Genomic DNA, 22,786 nt, shown 5'->3' with positions numbered 1-22,786 from the left:
AGACAGACCACTGCCAGCACTAATCATGGTGTCTGTTCAAGAGTAAAGTCCCGCTCTCCAACAAAAAGAGCCAATCAGCCTACTGCTTGTGCCAAGAGCAAAAGGACCAGCGTTCTGACGTGGAAGCCCCACTGGCTGTGGAATTGTGTGCAGGCGGAGTAGTCATAAAAAAATATATATTTTATGTGCATTTGTGAATCAGGGTGCTATAAACTGATCATAAAATTTATTTGTCAGTGATTTAAAATATGTTTCTGTAATCTGACCTTTGGTTTGTCAGTGTTTTGGTCTCCCCCCACTCACACAGATAGGAGGCTATTGCATGACTTTGCCAAGATGGCCACCGCATGACCTGATTAGTCTATAAAGACTTTGCCACTGTGCTTTGATGCGCTTAGAATGTTTAGAATACACAACCAGTCAAAAGTTTGGACACACCTTCCCATTCAGTGTGATTTATTTGTATGTTTTTCATTTTAGATTACTACTGAACACATCAAAACTAAGAAGAAACAAATGGAATTATGCAGAAAACAGAAACATGCTTTAAATTGTGTATTGTTGAAAAGTAGTCCCCTTTTACTTTGATGATAGCTTTCCATAGCATTTTTAATCAGCTTTCATGAAGTGCTCAACTGGTATGGTTTTCCAAAATACCTAAAGGAGGTCCCAGAGTTGCTGAGTATTTATTCTGCTGCTTTGCCTTCAGTCCAACTCATCTCAAACTATCTCAACTGGGCTTGAATAAAATCTTATAAATAAAGAAAATAGAAAAACACTGAATGGGAAAGTGTGTTCAAATTGTTTTCTTGTAGATACTTAATGCTTAAAAGTGAAACAATAAAATAAAATAAAAACAGTGCTTTAAGGAACTTTAACATACAGTTGCAAGAAAAAGTATGTGAACCCTATAGAAATATTTGGATTTCTGCATAAATTGGTCATTAAATGTGTTCTGTCTAACACATTTTTAATTAAGTTAATTTAAGCTAATTGGAGCCAGGATTCAGCCAACCTGGAGTCCAATCAATGTAATGAGATTGGATGTGTTGGTTAAAGCTGCCCTGCCCCATAAAAAAACACCGGTTTTGAGATTGCTGTTCTTAAGATGCATTGAGGCTTAATATGAATCATGCCTCACACAAAAAAGCTCTCAGAAAACCTAATTTCAAGAATTGTTTAATAGCAGCTGGACAGGGTTACAAACTAATCTTTAAAAGCCTTGATGTTCATGTGTCCACGGTAAGACAGACGCTCTACATATGGAGAAAATTCAGCACTGTTGCTGTTGCTGTCCCTAGGCGTGGTCTTCCTGTAAAGATGACTGCAAGAGCAAAGCGCAGAATGATCAATAAGGTGAGGAAGAATCCTAGAGTGTCAGCTGAAGACTTACTTACAGAAATCTCTGGAACATGCTCACATTTTTGTTGACAAATCTACAATAACGAAAACATTAAACAAGTATGGAGTTCATTGGAGGACACCACAGAGAAAGCCACTGCTGTCAAAAAAGAAACAACAACATTGCTGCACATTTGAAGTTTGCAAAAGAGCACATGGATGTTCCACAGCAGTACTGCCAAAATATACTGTGAACAGATGAAACCAAAATTGAGTTGTTTAGAAGGAATACACAACGCTATGTGTGGAGAAAAAAAGACAGCACACCATAATCAAAACCTCAACCCAAATGTGAAACATGGTGGAGGGGGCATCATGGTTTGGGGCTGCTTTGCTGTCTCAGGGCCTGGACAGATTGCCGTCATCAATGGAAAAATTAATTCCCAAGTTTACCAAGACATTTTGCAGGAAAACTTAAGACCATTTGCCTCCCAACTGAAGCTCAACAGAGGATGGATGATGCAACAGGACAACGACCCAAAACATAGAAGTAAATCAACAACCGAACGGCTTCAACAGAAATAAACACAGCACCTTCTGGAGAGTTCTGACCTCAACCCAATTAAGAAGTTTTGTGAAGAGGAATGGTCTTAAATTCCTCCAGACTGTTGTGCAGGTCTGATCTGCAACTTCAGGGAACATTTGGTTGAGGTTTTTGCTGCCAAAGGAAGATCAACCAGTTATTAAATCTAAAGCTTCTTTCCCCCTCACTGTGAATGTTAACATGTGTTCAATACAATTATGCAAACATAATTGTTTGTGTGGTATTAGTTTAAGCAGACTCTGTTTGTCTATTGTTGTGACTTAGATGAAGATCAGAACACATTTAATGATTAATCTGCAGAATTGCAGAAATCCAAGTAATCTCAAAGGGTTCACATACTTTTTCTTGCAACTGTATATGAGGAAAATATTGGAATCACTGGATTAAGGTGCTTTATTCTGTCCTATTGATGTATAAAGTTGTCATGCATAGCCTTCACAGACATTGGTAAAAGAATGTGTGGTTCTAAAGATCTCACTGAACTCCAGTGTGGTACAGTAATAGGATGCACTAGTCAGCTAAGGGAGATTTCTTCGTCCTAGATATTCCACCTGCTGTGCCTGGTTATTAATAAAAAGTGAAGGAGTTTATTAACCACAGCAACTCAGATATTAATTGTCCGACCACAAAGTTACAGAGCGGGGTGTCCAAGTGCTAAAGAGCATACCAAACCTTGTCTGGCATTGACTTCAGCACAAAAACTGTGCACTGCGAGCTTCGTGGAATTTGTTTTCATGGTGATGCATCGTGCTTCTCTCTTTAGCACTCTGATTAATTAGACTGGGTTTGGATAATGCCAGGAAAACATTACCTGCCTGATGACTGTATCATCTGTATAGTTTGGTGGCAAGTGGATGCTTATTATATATGGTTGGTTTCATGGGTTGGCATTAGTTCCAGTGAATGTTTTGGTAAATACTTCAGCAAAACTTTATGCATGTTAATGGAAAGATGGATGGAGCTAAATATAGGGCATGCCTAACAGAAAACCTGTTGGAGTCTGCAGAAACATACAGTCATAGCTAAAGTGAACTGGTTTAGAACAGAGACTATTCATGTGTTAGAATGATCCAGTCAAAGTCCTGACCTAAAAACCAATGAGCTCCTGTGGAGAGACAAAAAATAAAGACACTCTTCATCCAACCGAGCTGAACTTACGGAGCCCCTAAAGGGACGTGGTGTATTTTAATTTTTTTTTTTACGTAGAAAGTGGTGAGCACCACTTACTAAGTGGTGAGCACCACATACTAGCTAATTTTAACTACTTTATTTCAGTGGGGAATGTTAGCTAACGATAGCCAGCTAACTCTTATTAGATGTGCACAGAAAAAGCTTTTGGGCGCGCGCACACACACACACACACACACACACACAAACACACAGCAGCTACTTTCACCCAAGCCTACCATATATTGTACAGAGAGCAATGAAAGCCTTAAAGCTATGCTAACTTAGCTAGCTAGATCTTTTATTTGTGAGCACCACTTACTATATTCACTTGTCTATACCTGACTTCACAGACTGCTATGTTGTGCTGTGCACATGCTCCTCCATCCAGTTATCAAAATCATATTTATTTAGCTGCCATTTTTTATCTAATGTAGGCTGCATTTACAAAGATCTAGCTTGCTAACCTAATGCTAGCTAAGTTAGCTTAGCTTTAAGGCTTTCATTGCTCTCTGTACAATATATGGTAGGCTTGGGAGAAAGTAGCAGTTGAGTGTGTGTGTGTTCTCAAAATCTTTTTCTGTGCACATCTATTAAGAGTTAGCTTGCTATCGTTACCTACAATATTCCCCAATAAAATAAAGTAATTAACAGTAGCTAACCTAGCTAAAACATTTCACACTGAAATATACTTTCCACTTACTATCTGGTGCTTACCACTTAGTATGTGGTGCTCACAATAGGATCTACAATAGGATCTCATAAATACGGTGTAAAATGTAAAGTGTCATAAGGTGTAAAGTGTAGGTCGCCATATAGTTTTTTTTTATATGTTAATGTTACTACTAGGTAGCAAATACACAAGGACTTCTGTACAAGTTTCTGTCCTCTACTTTTAAACCTGCTATAAAAAAATCTCCAGCACTCATCAAAAAAGCCTTAACTCAACCACAGTTGACACCTTTGGGATGAGCTAACAATAGCAGTGCTCATTATTGGATATGAAATCAAAGTGGATATTTAAATTAAAATGTAACATTCAGTTTATTGATATTGCACAGAAGATGGAGATAATTTCCTTTGTGTCTGAGAACCAACCTTGGTTTGTAGTAAAATATAAAACATTTGTTAATATAAATCGTTAACGAAAATTAATCCCTGATAAAAAAAAAAAGGATTACTCCATAATTATCTAATGGTGGAAATGGTACCTTAAGTTTGTCTTTTAAAATGCCGATGGTTTTGTTCATGAACAGTGTTTGTTATTTCAACTTTACTTATCTTTAGACTCCTTGTCTTGAACCATGTGTGGTGTAAAGGTATTTGCCATAAATAGGTCTACCATATTCATATTTCTCTAAAATGTACCCTGTCCAGAGGGTTAAAGCTCATATCCTCATCTACAACACAGATGTTTATACACTAGGTCCAGCAGACTATGCCACAAACAGAAACAGAAACAGTTTGCTGGCACAGACTCCCTACATTTTGAAAAGACATAACTAATGTTTTAAATGTGTATTTTCTGTTCCTCCTTAAATTTTTTATTTATTTTTTTGCTTAGATTATTTTAGCAAAAACAGTGAACATGTTCGAGTATTAATATAATAAAACAAACTTAGAATTACACATTTCAAAAAAAGTGGGTAATTTAATTTTACACTGTACAGTATGTGAAAAGGCATCACAAATATAGACTGAAGTCAATTCAAGGTTGAGCTTTACATTCAAGTGAAAAGTGACGGGAAGGAAATGGAACTGTGGTTACAATTCCTGGCCCTGCAGAGTTTTGACCCAACCAGCATTTAATGTGCATCTTATCCAGTCAACCAAGTACATTCATAATCATGCAACATCCATTATCTTAAGACACTAAAATAAGAGAATAAATCAACATATGCATACAATTCAAACATTCATCAAATGGACATACAGATGGAAAAAAAAAAAAAAAAATAGTACCTGGGTTGAGATAGATAGATAAAATAAACAGTGTAAAAGATGGGATGGGACCTTCTGCTTTATAAATAACTGAACCTTGAACATCAATATGTAATTACACAGCAGCTTCAAAACAGTAGAAAAAAAAAAGAGTGCTATAGCAGACATTTTGCTATTGTAACTAGCAACTCATCCTGAAGTAGAAGAACCAAAACAGTGTCAGATAAACAAACTATAACTATTCATATGGTATATAAAGTAGGGTTGTCACGATACCAACATTTTGACTTCGATACCGATACCAACTGTAGTATCACGATTCTCGATACCAAAACGATACTTGGAAGAAAAAAAAAAAATAAAAATATCTGAACATAAAATGTTTATTTTTGACTGAACTGGATTGAACACTTAACAATCGGTGCAAACGTTTTTATTCTAAAATGAAACATTTGAACAAAAAACAAGTTTCGTTATTATAACCTTAACTATAACATAATTATCTAAACACTTCCTAAAAACTAAAACTAAAACCAGAGGTAATGGTAGCCTGACTATGTGAACCTGACGGGCGGGCAGAAGTTAAGTTCTGAATAAGGAAAATAAAGAGACAGAAGAACATTACAATGTTATGTTCATTTTAACACTCACTGCTCCGTTTTATTAATCAACCGTTTACCGTTTTTAATAAGCCCATGTTCAGTGTAACGATCAAGCAGGCTACGTGCCTGACCACAGATTTGCGATGGAAATGCGAAAACGTGAACATCCTGGCTGTGTTCGTGCTGTTTGAATGAGCGAAATATGATCAGAATTATGTTAAATAATACTGTAACATAGAAGCATATAGTGCTGGACGATATGGCCAAAATTCATATCACGATATATTCCTTAATTTCGGTCGATACGATATAATTTCGATATCGATATAAATACTTAGAAGGCCACAGAAAACTGCGAAGAATCCCTGCAATGGAAATATGTACCTACTACTGTCTGAAAATTTAATTGAAGTCTTTGAAACCTCCTTTCACGAAAACATTATAATACTTAAGAAATAAAAAATAGTCAAGATAAATCAATGCTCAATTTTATTTGCATATAGCAAAATAAAAACATGACATCCCTGTCAAACATAAGCCAATATAACTATTACCAATAAAAATAACTTTAAATTAGGATAGAAGCAGAGCTTCTTAGTCTTTTGTAAACAAATTTAACAGATCAAAACAAAAGTGTTTCAACTAGGATAAAGAATAAAAGAAGCCTTTATACACATAAAAGCAACAAGATTTTCCCGTCAAATAAACAAACCTATAGGCTTTATCAACTATAAATAACTTAGTTACAATATAAGCTACAAAAGTGCTTCAGCCAAAATACAACTCTTTATGAACATAAAAGGAACATGATATCCCCGTCAAATAAACAAACCTAAAGGATTCATAAACTTTAAATAACTTAAATAACTTACAACATACGCTATAAAAGTGCTTCAGCCAGTATAAGGAAAATATTGTATGTAGTGGAACTGATTGAGGTGGTGGAACAGATTAGATGTTTTAACGTTAGCGCTGCTGATCGGCTCCTCTCTCCGGCACAATTTGCAGCAAACTGAAGTTTAGCAGACCTTCCGAGAGTCGAACCAAATCCTCACCACTGAATTAGACCTCCCTCCTTCAATTGATCACTTGTGGAAGCGGCAGGGGCATTCATTTTGCATCAAAAATGTCCCGTGCTGGGAGCCAAGAGGACCCGCGGCGGACCGAGAGGACCCGCAACTGACCGCTGACCGAGCGGACCCGTGGGTGGACCGAGCGGACCAGAGGCTGACCGAGCGGACCCGTGGGTGGACCGAGCGGACCAGAGGCTGACCGAGCGGACCCGAGGCTAGGCTAGGCTAGGCTCGGCTTGGTTCCGCTCCGTTCCACTCCAGCGCGGAGCATTTCAGATGCGAACCGAGCCTACCTTAACCTTGGATCCGCTCGTCCCGGCTCCGTTTGGCTCCAGCGCGAGGCATTTTAGATGCGTAGCGGACCCGAGCCTAGCCTAGCCTAGCCAAATCTAGCCTAGCCTATCTGGCTACGTGCCTATGTGATTACATCATCACGCACAGAGATAGTACAGCTACGAGCCTGATTGTGTTCAGCTGTGCGGGGAGCTGACGCCAGTAAAACGCCTGTCCGTGACAGATTCTGTAAATAATACATATCGATATACAACAAAAATGATATCACCGTTATTGAAACATTTCTTATCGCGATAAATACCGATATCGAATTATTGTCCAGGCCTAGAAGCATAGAACTATTATTTAATTAAAATGATTTTTAAGAACAGCTAAACACAGTGCTGCGGGTCAAACGCGGAGGAGTTCACCTGCGAGAGAGAGAGACAGAGAGAGACACAGAGAGAGAGACACAGCAAGAGTGAGAGAGAGAGATTTGCGTGTTCTGATGTGAGCTACTCACAGGTAAAGGTTCTCTTTTATCTCCTCGTGCTCATATTCTAGTCCCACACATAAGTCTGCAGCTCCCTCAGTGTTTTCTGTCGTATTTTGCGGCTAGCGCGAGCGCTTACAACTAACACCGCGGACCGCGAGGTGCCGCCGCGCTTGTGCCGAATCCGCTACTGAATCCGACTCCCGCTTCGCGGACAGAACCGGCACAACACCCCCCACTGTACAACTGCGGGAGTGAAAACAGCGCTTATAAATAAAATAGTTTAGTTTCACTTTCAGTTTTCATTATTTTCGTTATTTTATTTAAAAATAAAAATATAAATAAAAAACAGATGCCTACATCTCAGACTATTTTCTGGAGCCCGACCCAACCAGGCCCGAGGAATGTGGTGGGAAATCTCGGCCCGAACGTGCCTCGGGTCAGTTCGGGTTCAGGCAGAGAATCTAAGCTCTACTCCTCTGCACTGGATAGACTTATAACACCGTTTACAAACTGGGTTTGTGGTGTTGGTCGGATTCCCTTCTTCATCAGCGATGTAAGCAAAATTTGCCCCCACTTCACCCCTCGCGCCCGTTTTGTCCACAAGTCGCGGGCGAGAGACATCTGTTATTTTAGCCGTCGCCATTCTACACTCGCTGCTGCTCTGCTGGCTTGCGTGTGCATGTGCCGCTCTCAACCGAGTCAAATGAATCGATTCACACGCGAATCGATTCATTTGTTCAGAACACTAAGTTTATCTGAATCCTGCCACACCGACTGCTGCGGTGTGAATCAGTTTTCTTATGAACTGAATCAAATCGCGCCTACTAATTTGACTCATTTGAAGCTAGTGACTGGGCTATATACAGTATCGAAAGCATCGAACGCTAAAGAACCGAATCGTTTGTGATGACGTAGTATCGAAAAAGAATCGAACCTTCGGTACACCGTGCAACTCTAATATAAAGAATTCATATTTTATGGGAGGGTCACAAACTCACCAACATAAAAAAGCCATTAAATCAGCGCAAGAATTATCAGAGACAACACAGATGATATGCTTCACTGCATGATATTTATACATAGCAGGCATATATGACAGATGCAGGGTTTACAGTGCAAAGTGAAAGTTAAACAGTTGGCAGACTATGTTAACAGGTACCTTAAAAGAATAAGTGCAACAGAACAAACCAATTGCAGGCATTGAGCAATTTATAGAAACTAATAAAACTGATCCTCCCCATGGAGCTAAGACTACTTACTCTGTTCTGGGAAGGCTTACTACAAAATGTTAGAGGGTGTCTGCGGGAGGTTTTGTCCATTCATCCAGGGGAGCATTTGTGAGGTCAGACACGGAACAGAGGGCCTGGCTTGCAAGGCTCTTTGAGAGAGCACCACTGCCTAGAGTCCAGTTCAGGTGCCCATTGGGGAAGAGATACCGTGACGGAGAGTCCAGTTCAGGTGCCCATTGGGGAAGAGATACCGTGACGGAGAGTCCAGTTCAGGTGCCCATTGGGGAAGAGATACCGTGACGGAGAGTCCAGTTCAGGTGCCCATTGGGGAAGAGATACCGTGACGGAGAGTCCAGTTCAGGTGCGCATTGGGGAAGAGATACCGTCTCGGAGAGTCCAGTTCAGGTGCGCATTGGGGAAGAGATACCGTGACGGAGAGTCCAGTTCAGGTGCGCATTGGGGAAGAGATACCGTCTCGGAGAGTCCAGTTCAGGTGCGCATTGGGGAAGAGATACCGTGACGGAGAGTCCAGTTCAGGTGCGCATTGGGGAAGAGATACCGTCTCGGAGAGTCCAGTTCAGGTGCGCATTGGGGAAGAGATACCGTGACGGAGAGTCCAGTTCAGGTGCGCATTGGGGAAGAGATACCGTGACGGAGAGTCCAGTTCAGGTGCGCATTGGGGAAGAGATACCGTCTCGGAGAGTCCAGTTCAGGTGCGCATTGGGGAAGAGATACCGTGACGGAGAGTCCAGTTCAGGTGCCCATTGGGGAAGAGATACCGTCTCGGAGAGTCCAGTTCAGGTGCGCATTGGGGAAGAGATACCGTGATGGAGAGTCCAGTTCAGTTGCTGTAGTTTAATCATCCACTTCCTCCTCATCAGTGTCACTGTAATGGCTGCTGTCACAGCTGAAGTCATCCAAATCATCTTCAAGTGGAGAAACATCTTGGTGCATTCCACCAAGATATTTTGCTCTGACAATATGTAGGTGATTTTTAAAGTATGACTGCCTTTTCCTTACAAAGCACAGAAGTCCCCTTTTTGCATCCATCTCACCCAGATCACCACCTGGAAAACAAAAACATAAAAAAAAAATCCCAATCAGTACTAAATGAGAGTGAGTGAGGGAAATGGCTACAGCAGTCTAACACTGAAATTATTTCAAAGCTCTGCCCGCCCACCCCTCCACAGATGGGAAGCTCAAGCAGATTGCCAGGCGGTGGCAACCAACGACAAGTTATACTCTTGAAGCTGATAAGTGAATGTATACATTTGCAGTGTTTTTATTGTTTTCACATTATAAAACAAACTCATGTGGAGTTTACATAACGTTTGGTTAGTGAAGCTTTCTGAATAGCTACCTGTTCCGGAGAGAAATAGCCAGCTCGCCCCTTTCTATGGCTGCAGCACACAGTTTGCATGCTGTTGGGTCTATACTTGGCAACTCAGAATTTGGAGGCTACAAGCCACACATATTACCATGATGCCTGCACATAGGTCAAATAAGAACATACTGTCTGAACCTTTGTTGACAAGAGCTGCCAGTGCTTAAACTCAGCATGTTTCCTTAATGTTTGATGACATGATCAGGATGTATTGAGTTTCTACTAGGGGTGTAACGGTACATGTATTCTTTACGAACCATCGCGCTACGTGGGTCACTGTTTGTTTCACAAAATCAGATGGCGCATACATGGAATATTGCAGTCTACATAGTTAATGTGGAACCAAATTCCAAAGGCAGTTTCACGCAGGAACTCCATACACTCTTGCTGTAAGCAACCGCCTAAGCCTGCAATGATAAGAGTAGCTCTAGCCATGGGCTCAGTTTAGCGAGTAGTAACAACACATAGGAGATGGAGTAGCTGCCCGCTTCTATTTTGTGGATTGCTGGAGTGAAATGCTCGAGTTCAGCTGCGGTTGTAACGAACATCCTAAAAAACGTCCTAATAATGACCCAAAACACCTACAACCCACACTTCCCCTAATAATAGTTCAGATTAAACATGTCATTATTTTCAACACAAGGGCTGTTTGGAGCTTACTGTCACCATAAACAAACACACAGGAGAGTCTAACAACTTTCTATTGTTATAATGAAGTTACTCAGACTATGCAGAATGCCAACTATCCCTACCTACCATCAAAGATGTTTCACTGTTTTGGGAGTGTATTGCTTAAGCTTACTTTAAATATAGCCTATAATAAACTTAACACTCCTCTTATTGCACAACTTTACTTTTTTAAAAAACAAAATTAAATACAAAAAACATAAGAGCTGATTTTCAGATGAGAGGAAAATCTGTAAAACTTAAATGCAGTACAGGCTGTTTTAATAATTAACAAAATGAGTTGGGTTTGTATCATGATGTGAATCGAACTGTAATTTTTGTGCACTGTTACACCCCTAGCTATTACAGAGAACAATTTAATTTATAAATATAGACTTACGTTGACTGCTCAGGTCCTGGCACAGTTGTGTAGCAAGCTGTTTTAAGGCCTGAGAATATGCCCTTAGGGAGTCCCAGTGCTGCTTGATCTCCATTAGAAGAATGGACTCTTCTTCTTGTAGTCTTCTCATCATCATAACTTCATCAAACACTCTCTTCTTGGAGTAGAGGTCAACAGAACTTCCTAAAGTAAGTTAAGAGAGAAAGATATAAATATTCTATGATATCATGGAATATCATTTGTAAATGGGCATAATAGAAAGTTGCACAAAAACTAAATTAAAACAATTATACCCACCAAGCCCATGCAACTCCCAAGGCCATGTATGGCTTTCAGAAGACAGAATGGTATCCACGGTACAAATCTTCTGGTCATCCAAAACAAAGTTATTATACTCTTCAACAGCAGCTGCCAGCTTCCTTCTTAAATGATGTCGTCTTTTATTGCGGTCTGTTAAATAAATAAAACAACAATATAGCAACCAAGAGGGGAGAAAGAGGAAAAAAAAAACACACACACACATTCGGGACCTTTAGGTTAAAAAACAAAACAAAAAAACATAAGGACTAATTGATTTTTCTCCTCCTATGGATCTTAATCCAGCAAAAGTAAAGCCAAGTATTTAAAATGTAAACAACTTTCTAAGCACGGCAAATATATTTCTACAATATTTAAATACCTGTTTGAGAGTAAAGTTGTTGTTTCCTTTGTTTGATGCTCAGGAACAGCCCCTCAATTTTCTGTTGTAGACCCTCTGGACCCAAAGCAGTTTCAGCACCTGAAGCTTCAGACACACACCGATGCACACAGACACGTAATCATCTGAAGAAACTTGGAAAGACTTAAGACAAAGGTACCCAAAAATTATATTCACAAGAAGCATGGCATTACCCATGGACAGTGAAAGTGCAAACCTGTATTTGCCCACTGCTGGATATCTAAAGTCCATGCTTCAAGGATGTCCAATTCCAAATTCTTCTTGAAGCCTTTCAACTTTTTCAGCTTGTTCTTTGGCTCTGGCTACAGTCTGAGACCGAGAAAAAAAAGATGCTCAAGATACTTGAAATGATGCTTAAAAAAGTTGCATGAAAGATCCATGTAAATCACACACCTTCCTGTATCTTTGAGATAAGGCACAGTGCATGTTGTCTCTTTTTCGTCCATTCCAACCAATCACCTGAATAGTTAACATGTCTGTTCGAACTGTAATTAAATAAGTAAATAAGTAAGTCACACACACACACACACACACACACACACACACACACACACACACCTGATTTGGACATTTGTTTCAGGCAGATAGCAGTCTTTGAAAGAAAGCTATTTACTTGTTCTACCTCTTCACCTAAAGTTGTCCCAGCACCCTGCTGGTTCCTTCCTCCCCATTTAATCTACAGCGTGAAAAGGAAAGAAAAAGAATGATACACAGCCTAAGTAAATGAAGGACTACTACAGATGCATTTCTAGTAATGCAAATTACCTCACATTTTGAAGCATGTGCTTTAGCATGCATTATGGAAAGAAAAGGCTTCATGTCTTGAAGATGGGAAAGCTCTGGACAAACGTTCACAACCTTCTGTAGATATGGCCAATATCTGCAAACTACATCACTGCAGAAAAACTTAACTTTGTTTACAGCTATCTCTTTCTGGAGAAAGAGAGGATAAGCAAATATTTCACCCTGAAACATATTCAGGGCCTTTAATATTATGCCGTGTCGACACACTGCAACCTCAAGTCCCTCTTCATCTATTTTACTGGTAGATTTTTTAGACGATTCTTTGGCTGCTGCCCACTGAGAGGCTCCACATTTTCCTTTTCCAGACACCTGAAAGTAGAAAAAACAAACAAACAAACAAACAAACAAGGAAATTGAGCAAAATAAAACCAAACATGTGGGCTCACAATATTAACTCAAAACAGTAAGTCAAAATTATTACATGTTTTGTTGTCTTGTGTATGTAGTCCACAAAGCTAGAGACCTCTTCATCTTTTGCTAAGAGACAACCATCATAAAACCCCTTTTCATCTGTCCTACAGACCAAAAAAAAAAAGCACTTGAAATGCTGAACGTGACAAAGTTGGTCTATTTCAAATCTACAGTAATTCCATTCCAGGTAACTTCTTTGGAAAGTGCTGTCACATATTTTCCCCACCTATTTACACACAAATTACTGTATTTAAAAACACAGAAAACATGTTTTAAATAGAGCATCAAAAATTTGCTACATGTAAACTGTTATAGTAAACACTGAAATTCTCTCATATTGGCTTTGTACAGACAGATAATCATAAAAAAATAATAAAATCATACCCTGCCAAAATGTGAAGTCCGACGCTCTAATGTCCTTGTAAAGGCCTGGAGGGACATTGCTGGAGCAATTACCTTCATGTCTTCAAACATGGAGAAGAGGTCCATGGAATATATAGTTTCGTAGCTCACTGAGGCTGGCCAATACCCATTCTGTATAAGATCACTGGAGTTTGGTGACCAACTGTTGCCACAAAATGTGCAATTCAAGACAGGCAAATACATACTATATCGGCCTTGGGAAAAGCAGGAGAGAAAAAAAAAAAAAGACATTAGACATTAGGGAGAAGTATATGTACACACTTTTCCATATTATACTTGCACATAACCACGTTTGGATGCATTATACTCACCGTTTACAGTTATTAAAATGACCCGTTTGCCAATACTGGCTGTAGCTGCTGCTGCTGCTGCTGCACATGCACATATTCTCTCAGGTACTGGTACTGGCAATTTACAGTCTACAAATCCATAAAGATCATTATTAATCCCCAAAAATACAAACCAGGTGTTTACTATACAGATAATACTTGAATAATACCTTTTTCTTCATATATCAGTTTACCATCACTGGCAAACTTGATTACTGTTGTTGGTGGAATGGGCATGAAAAATCCATCAACCATACTGTCCCTATTATGCAGCACAAATACTGCATGAAATGAGAGATCACAATCTTCACAATAGTATTGTTTAGGAAGACAATCTTGGCACCGAAGGACAGCTTTTTTATTCCTGCAGTAACTACACAAGGTCTGCACAGTGTTTTCAGCTTTCAACATGTACTGAATCAAGTCCGGTCTTAGTTCTTTCCATCGTTCAAGAGACTTTGATTTTCGTATAGCCCAGTCTACAGAAGCAATGTTTGGAATAGTGCGAACTTCAGGATCGTCCAATAATGCATCAGAAATAAGTTCCTCCATTTCTTGACGAAGAACATCTTGAGAACGAAATAAAAAAGGACAATGAAAATACAATAAGAAAGATTAAATAAACAATCAGCTTGTGTGTGTGTACACATTACAGAGTTGCTTTACCTAGCATCTCTTCATTGCTTGGACCTTTGATGGAAGGATCAAAACATGATTCATCTGCCCTGGCAGTTGATTGAATCTCTGGTACTAGAGGCATTCTGGGGACTGACTCTGCAGCAAGAAAGAGTTCTTATTATGAATATCCACTGCTATTATATGGATGCATTAAGCACAGGTTACCAAAGCTCATGTCATGGAGTAATACACAGGGTTGTCATTACCACATCCTACTTTATTATTATCATGATCATCATCATCATCATCCTTTCACCCTTTTCAATACTCAGGACCCCACAGTATAGACCACCAAAGAGCAGCTATTATTATTTGAGTGAAGGGTGACACTGATTAGCATGGTGGTGGTATATGAGGTGTTAGTGTGTGCTGAGTGGATCAGCTACAGCAGTGCTGTTGGTGTTTTAAAAAACACAGTGTTTAACCACTCACTGTCCTCCACTCTATTACACACTGCTACCTACAGCTGCTACATTTTGTTGATGTAAATTCAGAGACAGAAGCTCTGAATCTGTTGCTGCACAGTTTGTGTTGGTCATTATCTAGACCTTCATCATTTCCCACAGTGTGCTGTTGGCTGAATATTTCTGATTGGTGTACTATTGTCTGTCCAGCAGTGACACAGAGGTGCTTAAAAGCTTGTTGTAATAAAGTGCTTAAACATGTACTCACCTCTCCTTAAAGGTTTGCTGTTGTCTTGAATTCTGTATCCACAGGCATCTCTCTCAACCCATTTTACAGTAGGCTCAACTCTTCTTCTTTTGTTTCTGGCCTTTGTGGTGTGTCCTGGCCTCACAATCTAGACAATTGAGGGAATATTAAAAAAATAAGAATTGATTGACCCTCTATAACTTCCAGCTTAGTTCAACTATAAACTGAAACTGTGTGAATTGGCATGATAAAACCACCAAAATTGTAATCACAACTAGCCATATCTGCTCCAATTAGTCAACATCTGCTTTAGTGTTGGACAAGCATGCAAGACAGGCTGGAAATAAACTTTGCATGAACACCTGGCTGCTTTCAGCCCTACCTAAATGTAACAAAAATAATAATTTCAACTGAAATGGTGATATACTGAATGCTGAGTTTTACACAACATGAATTAAATGGGATTTAATATTTGTTTAATTCAAAATACACAAAAAATTACATCCAGCATCACAGTAAATGAAAAAAAAAAAAATAATATATATATATATATATATATATATATATATATAGTGAGTATGTATATGTACATTAAAGCTCATTTGTTAACAAAATCATCTTTTAACGAATAATTCGTCTGTGCATTCGTCAATGACTATTAAAATAAAGTTATTTTTTTATGTGTTTATCAATTCTGCTCCTGGTGCCTCCCTGCACTACACATTTTAGATGTTTGTCAGTTTTAATGCAACTCTGTTTGTTAATGAGCTGATTAATTAAACAATGTGAAAATATAATTTTAAAAATGCAGGGCAGAGAGAGCCAGGCCCAGGACTGAGAAACTTTGGTTCACAGATATTGCTGCTGATTTGATACCACATTAAAATAAAATGAAAATGATTGTTAAATGGTGTTGTGTTATCTGATTTAAATGGGTTTAGAAGAGAGATTAACAAATCAGCAACAAAATCTGGCTGCACCACAATTTATAACAAACTCCTATAAAGAAAGCCAATGTAGTTTGGTGTATTCAACAGAAAATATTGTAAGACAGATCTGTCTCATTTTGCGATAATTATTCCTTACAATAGGATAAACCAGGCTCTAAAATGATTGTATAACAAAAATGCATATGACTATGCTTTTTACTGGCTAAAGGCTGATTTCTAAGTTTTTATGGCATTGCCGGTGCAGGTGCAGTAAGCCACTGTGAGTATCTATACTTGTGCATTGGTGCGTCATGAGCAAGACTGACAAAAACAATATTTCTGTAATTTTTATAAAAATAATAAATATATATTTTTTAATTGTTCAAAATGTGTTCGTAAAGGTTTTATTTTGTACTAGCATAAGCTTCTTTAAAGATAATTGCTAAGTAAATATATTAATGGAAACTATATATTTAAGGCCTTTTTAAGGTTTTCTTAAGCTTTTACAAATTAATATCTAAATATAAATTGAAAAATCAGCAATTGGCTAAATTATATTCATATTAGTTTTGTCATTCACTTAAAGTATTGTATTTATATCAATATTCTGAGATTAATCATAATTTAAATCATGTTTAAATTATTGTTATAGCTGTTTTTTTTGTATTTTGGGAGGAATTATCTCATGGTAGTTTTTATGCTTTTTAAAGTAGAATATATTATTGTGCTCAGTTACTGAGTTTAACTGAGCACTTTAATGGGGAAATAAAGGCTTCTGTAGATGGAAAGATTCAACATGCCGTCAGGGGTGGGTGCATGCAAGTGTCAGGGAGTGAGACAGAGCGCTTCTGTGCTAACCAGCTATGCTGCACGCACACACCCCAACCATCACCATGGACAAACTTGAGATGACGTGAGGGACTTGTGCGATTGCAGCAGTGCTCTGCATGAACATTCTCAATGTGTGTAGTGAAGGTGTGGAGTAAAGGCATTTTGACTGTTGTTTTTCCCCAATGATGAGCATACTTGATCATCTCAGCTTGTGCATTGTTAAAGCAATTAAGATACTACCCTACGTGGTATCACATCCCTAGTCTGCAAGGACCGATTACACTCTCCTTTTCACTGTGTCTAGGTTTGCATTTACTTGATGCCTTATCCCCTTTGTTTCACTCTTACTTTTTCCCCAGGCTTTGTTTCTTAGCAAATGTATGCTGCAGCACAACAAAATCAAAGCACATGCTCGGCAGCAGTGTTGGGAAGTAACGGATTACATGTAACGGCGTTACGTAATTAGATTACAAATTATAAGTAACTGTAATCCGTTACAGTTACTGCTTCAGTAAGTGGTAATCAGATTACAGTTACTCTGCTAAAATAAAAGGGTTACATTGCGGTACTTTCCTATTTTTGCTCTTCCAACACTGACAAAACGCAAATAACATTTTGAAATCGCTCCGTCTCGCTGCACACACACACACAGGGAGGAGGGGCAGACAGCGGCTCCGCACACACAACGAGACGAAATTAACTGACATTTTGGTCAACGAATAAAAACGAGACGAAAATGTTTGGCAGGGACGAAATCCAATCAGACTGATTTAGGTCTGTGAAAGGTAGGGACCAGTTAGGAAGAGATCCAATCACTGCTACTTTAGCGAAGGTGGAGTACCCGCCTCTCCTGCAGCAGCGCCGCGCGGAATTAAACTGTCGATACGGAGCTCGACTGGAAGTTAACTCCACAGAGTTCAGCAGGGAGAGAGAGAGAGAGAGAGAGAGAGAGAGAGGGGAGAGAGGAGAGAGAGGGGAGAGGGAGAGAGGGCCGATATATTTCTCTTTTGACGTCGCGAAAAACAAGATAACGTGTAAACCGCGTGGAGCGACTCCATCTCCGGTAAAAACACCACTAATCTTTCAGCTTCTGCAGACCAGAGATCCGCGTTTTAATACTGATGTTATTTCATGAGCTGATGTGTTTAACTCAGCAGTGCACTAAAACACAGAACTGATACAGAACTCACTCATTAAGATCAGATCATCTGTTTAGTCTCACAGTGGGAAAGATATAGCTAGTGTTAAAGCAGGAACAGGTCAGAAAGGAACTCAATAATATAACCAAAATAAAACAATAAAATAAGTGAATCTATGAACCCAAAAGTCTGTGTAAAGTTCCTTACAGCACTTTCTCATAAGTTTCTCACTTTAACTCATGAAGTCTCTCAGTACATCCTGAGAGCATCTCTACAGGACAGTGTGTGAAGGTGTGTTCATTTATAGACTGTAGCTCCAGTAGATGTGCTGGAGATAAATAAAACTAGATCATTTAAAAGCTGTTTTTGCATCTACAGCTCTGTTTAAACTATAATTTAACTATTCAGTTGTTTTATGACCTGATTTCTAGAGCAAAATTTTAAATGTAAAATATATATAGTCACACACCTATAATAATAATAATATACATTAAATCATATATAAATATATTTCACTTTCAAACATTAACAATATTACTCAAGTGGTTATTAAACGTTTCATTTCGTATAAGTGTATAGTTAATAATTCAAGGGAACTGATGAAAAAAGCATTTACATTTACACCCTTTACATTTTAGTCGACTAAATTTACTGTAATTTTAGTCGACTATATTCTTATGACATTAAGTTGACTAAAACTAAAAACATTTCAGATGACTAAATTGTGACTAAAACTAAATACTATTTTCGTCACAAGACTATGACTAAGACTAAATCACAATTTGTTGTCAAAATTAACACTGGAGGCAAACCTGCAAGTAGATAGCTTACGGTTGTTGTTACATTGTTTGGTTTTAAATGGTTTTATCATCAATTTATAGAAGTGTTTTATGAAATTGTTTGATGAAATGGTTTCATAAGTATTTTTATAGAGTGAGTGAAAAGGCTGTTTTATTCGTTTATCTATTTGTTACATTCATTCAGGCTTAAAAAAATGACAATATTTAAAGTAATCCAAAGTAATCAGATTACGTTACTCACTTGAAGTAATGTAACTGATTACGTTACAAATTACATTTTGAGTGATGTAATCAGTAATCTGTAAGGGATTACATTTTAAAAGTAACCTTCCCAACACTGCTCGGCAGACACATCAAAGTTGCTGTTGTTGATGTGACAGTTATATTTCTGGGGAGGTGTGCATCATGTTATGACCTAGGCAGCTACACAGAAGGTACATGTAGGCTACAGCATAGATTTGATGCAGACACATAAAATGTCCTAAAATATTGCCACAGATTACAGTTGGTTCTTTACATGGACTGAGAAAACACTTGTGACCATCTCCACGCCAGGAGCTTTACCATTTCCACAAAAATAGGCTCTTGCCCAAAATAAACATACATCACTACTAAGTGTAATGTTAAGAAAAGTGGAGCTTCAATAAAAGATTGGGTTTGGTTATTATCAACAATATTAGTTCCAATCATGTACCACAAAATTCTTGTTGGTTTAATCATGTAGTGCTAAGCATAGATACAGTTTAACCTGTTGCTCCATAACATCCAACATCTTCTGTGCTTGTTGCACTTCCTCATCCAGGTCCTGCCAGTTTGTGTTAATGGGTGTTTGAGCCATTTTAGACCTAAAATATATGATACAGAAACATTAAAAGAATAATAGAATTGCTGAACTGCAGTTCAAGACCTATATTTAAACTGATGTTAACTCAGCTATGTGTTTTTGAAAGACAGTTTTTGTCAACAGCCTGATTTGCAGGAACAATAAACATTTAGGCCAACCTCCCTTTCCTTTTTTAAAGTGCTTAAAAGTCATCATTCACTCTTCCGTGCATATTGATTAGTGGCTGGAGCTAATATCTGCTGGCCACAGTCAATACCTTGTGTTTTAATAAAACAACATTTAAAAAGAACCATGTTTAATGTTAACACAGCTCAATTTGACTAAAAGGATATAAAAAGATTCCAAATACTTCTTTAATTGCATTTTCTAATAAGAACACTATAGTTGTAATTTGAGCCTAAAGTTGGATTCCTATTCACCAACTTAATACATTTTGCCATTCCCTTAGCTACATTAAATGGTGCAGCAGATAGCTAGGGTTATTTTATAGAGCTTGTTACATATCCCTTTCAATAAGAACTTGCTAGCTACTACTTAAACCTACTTAAATGGCTAACTGGCTAGTCAGTGTTTCACAGTATATTGAGAGCTACATTGAACAATAATAAAAAATATTTACCCTGGTGCTGTACAGCTACCTACCTACCTACCCACCTACCTACCTACCACCCTGGTGCTGTAAAATATCTACCCACCTTGGTGCTGTACAGCTAGCTACCTACCTACCACCCTAGTGCTGTACAGCCAGCTACCTACCTACCACCCTAGTGCTGTCCAGCTAGCTACCTACCTACCTCCCTGGTGCTGTCCAGCTAGCTACCTACCTACCTCCCTGGTGCTGTCCAGCTAGTTACCTACCTACCACCCTGGTGCTGTCCAGCTAGCTACCTACCTACCTCCCTGGTGCTGTACAGCTAGCTACCTACCTACCACCCTGGTGCTGTACAGCTAGCTACCTACCTACCTCCCTGGTACTGTAAAATAACCACCCACCCTGGTGCTGTACAGCTAGATAGCTAGCTACCTACCTACCTCCGTGGTGCTGTCCAGCTAGCTACCTACCTACCACCCTGGTGCTGTACAGCTAGCTACCTACCTACCTCCCTGGTGCTGTACAGCTAGCTACCTACCTACCTCCCTGGTGCTGTCCAGCTAGCTACCTACCTACCACCCTGGTGCTGTACAGCTAGCTACCTACCTACCTCCCTGGTGCTGTCCAGCTAGCTACCTACCTACCTCCCTGGTGCTGTCCAGCTAGTTACCTACCTACCACCCTGGTGCTGTACAGCTAGCTACCTACCTACCTCCCTCCCTGGTGCTGTACAGCTAGCTACCTACCTACCTCCCTCCCTGGTGCTGTACAGCTAGCTACCTACCTACCTCCCTCCCTGGTGCTGTACAGCTAGCTACCTACCTACCTCCCTGGTGCTGTACAGCTAGCTACCTCCCTCCCTCCCTGGTGCTGTACAGCTAGCTACCTACCTACCACCCTGGTACTGTAAAATAACTACCCACCCTGGTGCTGTACAGCTAGATAGCTAGCTACCTCCCTGGTGCTGTACAGCTAGCTACCTACCTACCTCCCTGGTGCTGTCCAGATAGCTACCTACCTACCTCCCTGGTGCTGTACAGCTAGCTACCTACCTACCACCCTGCTGCTGTACAGCTAGTTACCTACCTACCACCCTGGTGCTGTACAGCTAGCTACCTACCTACCACCATGGTACTGTAAAATAACTACCCACCCTGGTGCTGTTCAGCTAGCTACCTACCTACCACCCTGGTGCTGTACAGCTACCTAACTACCTACCACCCTGTTGCTGTACAGCTAGCTACCCACCTACCACCCTGGTGCTGTAAAATAACTACCCACCCTGGTGCTAGCTAGTTACTCCAGTGCTGTAAGTTACAGCAGCAAGCTAGTTAGCATGGTGCTAAAATGATATCTAGCTTCTGGTATCCTAGCCGAACAATATGGTTAGCTAGCTAGATAATTAGCTGACTACGGCCAATATGAGAATAATAGTTGCTAATTCCAACTGTTCTCAGGTAAATTCCTGCACCTTGGTCACAATATAACGCAATAAAAATGATTAAATTACTTCTCTAAAAGGGTTGTAACTTCAGTAAGTAGTTAGCTAAGCTAACGCTAGCATGTTAGCTAGCTAATACTCACACAAGCCCCACACCAGCGTCTGCTGCCAGCCCCGTTTATCCCCGTTTCCCGGTTAGTTAACGAAATACCTGCACCTTGGTCACAATATAACGCAAGAAACCCGATTAAATTACTTATATAAATGGGTTGCAACTTCCGTAAGTAGTTAGCTAAGCTAACGCTAGCATGTTAGCTAGCTTACTAACTCACACAAGCCCCGCACCAGCGTCTGCTGCCAGCCCCGTTTATCCCCGTTTCCCGGTTAGTTTACGGCTTTTACACGCCCCAATGTAGTCTAAAAGAGCCCTGTCATACACACGGTGCAACCACTGAATACATATATTCTGTTAATAAAATGAATAAACCTTAATTATGGCTAAATATTAACTTACCAGCACACACACAGAGCGCGAGGGCAGTATGGCGGACGTTCGGCTGCACTCGGGTGATGGCCCAGAATCCGAAGTTTTCCGAAGGAGGGGCCAATGGCCTTCATACGTGGATAAGTAGACGTTTGGGCGGTGCTTTTGAGAAAGTCAACCCAGCGACGTTTTCGTTGTGAGACTGTGTTGCAGAGGAGCACAACCCCAAATATGGTGAGCGCAATTGTTGTCAGTGTTTATATATATATATATATGTGCCTTTTTTATATGTTCAATACCTGTTTTGTTTTGTGTAATGTTTGTGTTTTACAGAAAAAATCCTACAAGACTTTTTTTTGTTTGTTGTGGGGCCTAACCCGACGGACAAGGCAAAAGACAATGGCAACACTTGCAGGAGTCATGTCCGTTGTTTCCTTTTATATGCAGGCCGGGGCCATCTTTTGAACGGCAATTTTTCCTTCTTGAAAGTTGCCTCTGTGATTTCAAAGTAGGTAATTGGCTTTGGGTATTTATCT

General features: G+C 39.5%; 1 protein-coding gene and 1 long non-coding RNA gene across 20 annotated transcripts; one reads left to right on the top strand and one right to left on the bottom strand.

The window, feature by feature from the left end:
- The first annotated feature begins 8,659 nt into the window (after positions 1–8,659).
- On the top strand, positions 8,660–9,647 carry LOC111197489 (uncharacterized). 12 transcript variants are annotated; one of them, XR_007433631.1, is made up of 5 exons: positions 8,660–9,043; positions 9,132–9,175; positions 9,220–9,307; positions 9,396–9,483; positions 9,528–9,609. It is a non-coding gene; the product is annotated as an uncharacterized LOC111197489 (long non-coding RNA). The 12 variants fall into 12 exon arrangements; XR_007433633.1 differs by having other exon boundaries at positions 8,882–8,955; XR_007433632.1 differs by having other exon boundaries at positions 8,942–8,999.
- On the bottom strand, positions 9,626–22,456 carry LOC111196773 (uncharacterized). Of its 8 annotated transcripts, none has more exons than XR_007433627.1 (16): positions 22,281–22,456; positions 19,638–19,734; positions 15,212–15,338; positions 14,528–14,635; positions 14,032–14,430; positions 13,844–13,951; positions 13,494–13,726; positions 13,120–13,213; positions 12,660–13,007; positions 12,508–12,570; positions 12,288–12,379; positions 12,091–12,203; positions 11,856–11,960; positions 11,474–11,626; positions 11,177–11,359; positions 9,626–9,793 (listed from the first exon to the last, which is right to left on the bottom strand). XR_007433627.1 is itself a non-coding variant. In XM_049473611.1 (8 exons), exons 1-8 carry the CDS (start codon positions 22,382–22,384, stop codon positions 13,351–13,353), a joined length of 1,179 nt encoding a protein of 392 aa, XP_049329568.1. In that variant the 5' UTR covers positions 22,385–22,456; the 3' UTR covers positions 13,239–13,350. The 8 variants fall into 8 exon arrangements, 1 of the variants encoding a protein (XP_049329568.1); XR_007433628.1 differs by having other exon boundaries at positions 12,517–12,570; XR_007433623.1 differs by having other exon boundaries at positions 12,453–13,007.
- Positions 22,457–22,786: the final 330 nt, after the last annotated feature.

This window comes from Astyanax mexicanus, unplaced genomic scaffold (genome assembly GCF_023375975.1).
Source record: "Astyanax mexicanus isolate ESR-SI-001 unplaced genomic scaffold, AstMex3_surface scaffold_41, whole genome shotgun sequence".
Classification (NCBI taxonomy): domain Eukaryota; kingdom Metazoa; phylum Chordata; class Actinopteri; order Characiformes; family Acestrorhamphidae; genus Astyanax; species Astyanax mexicanus.
This window is presented reverse-complemented; position numbering and strand designations above follow the sequence as displayed.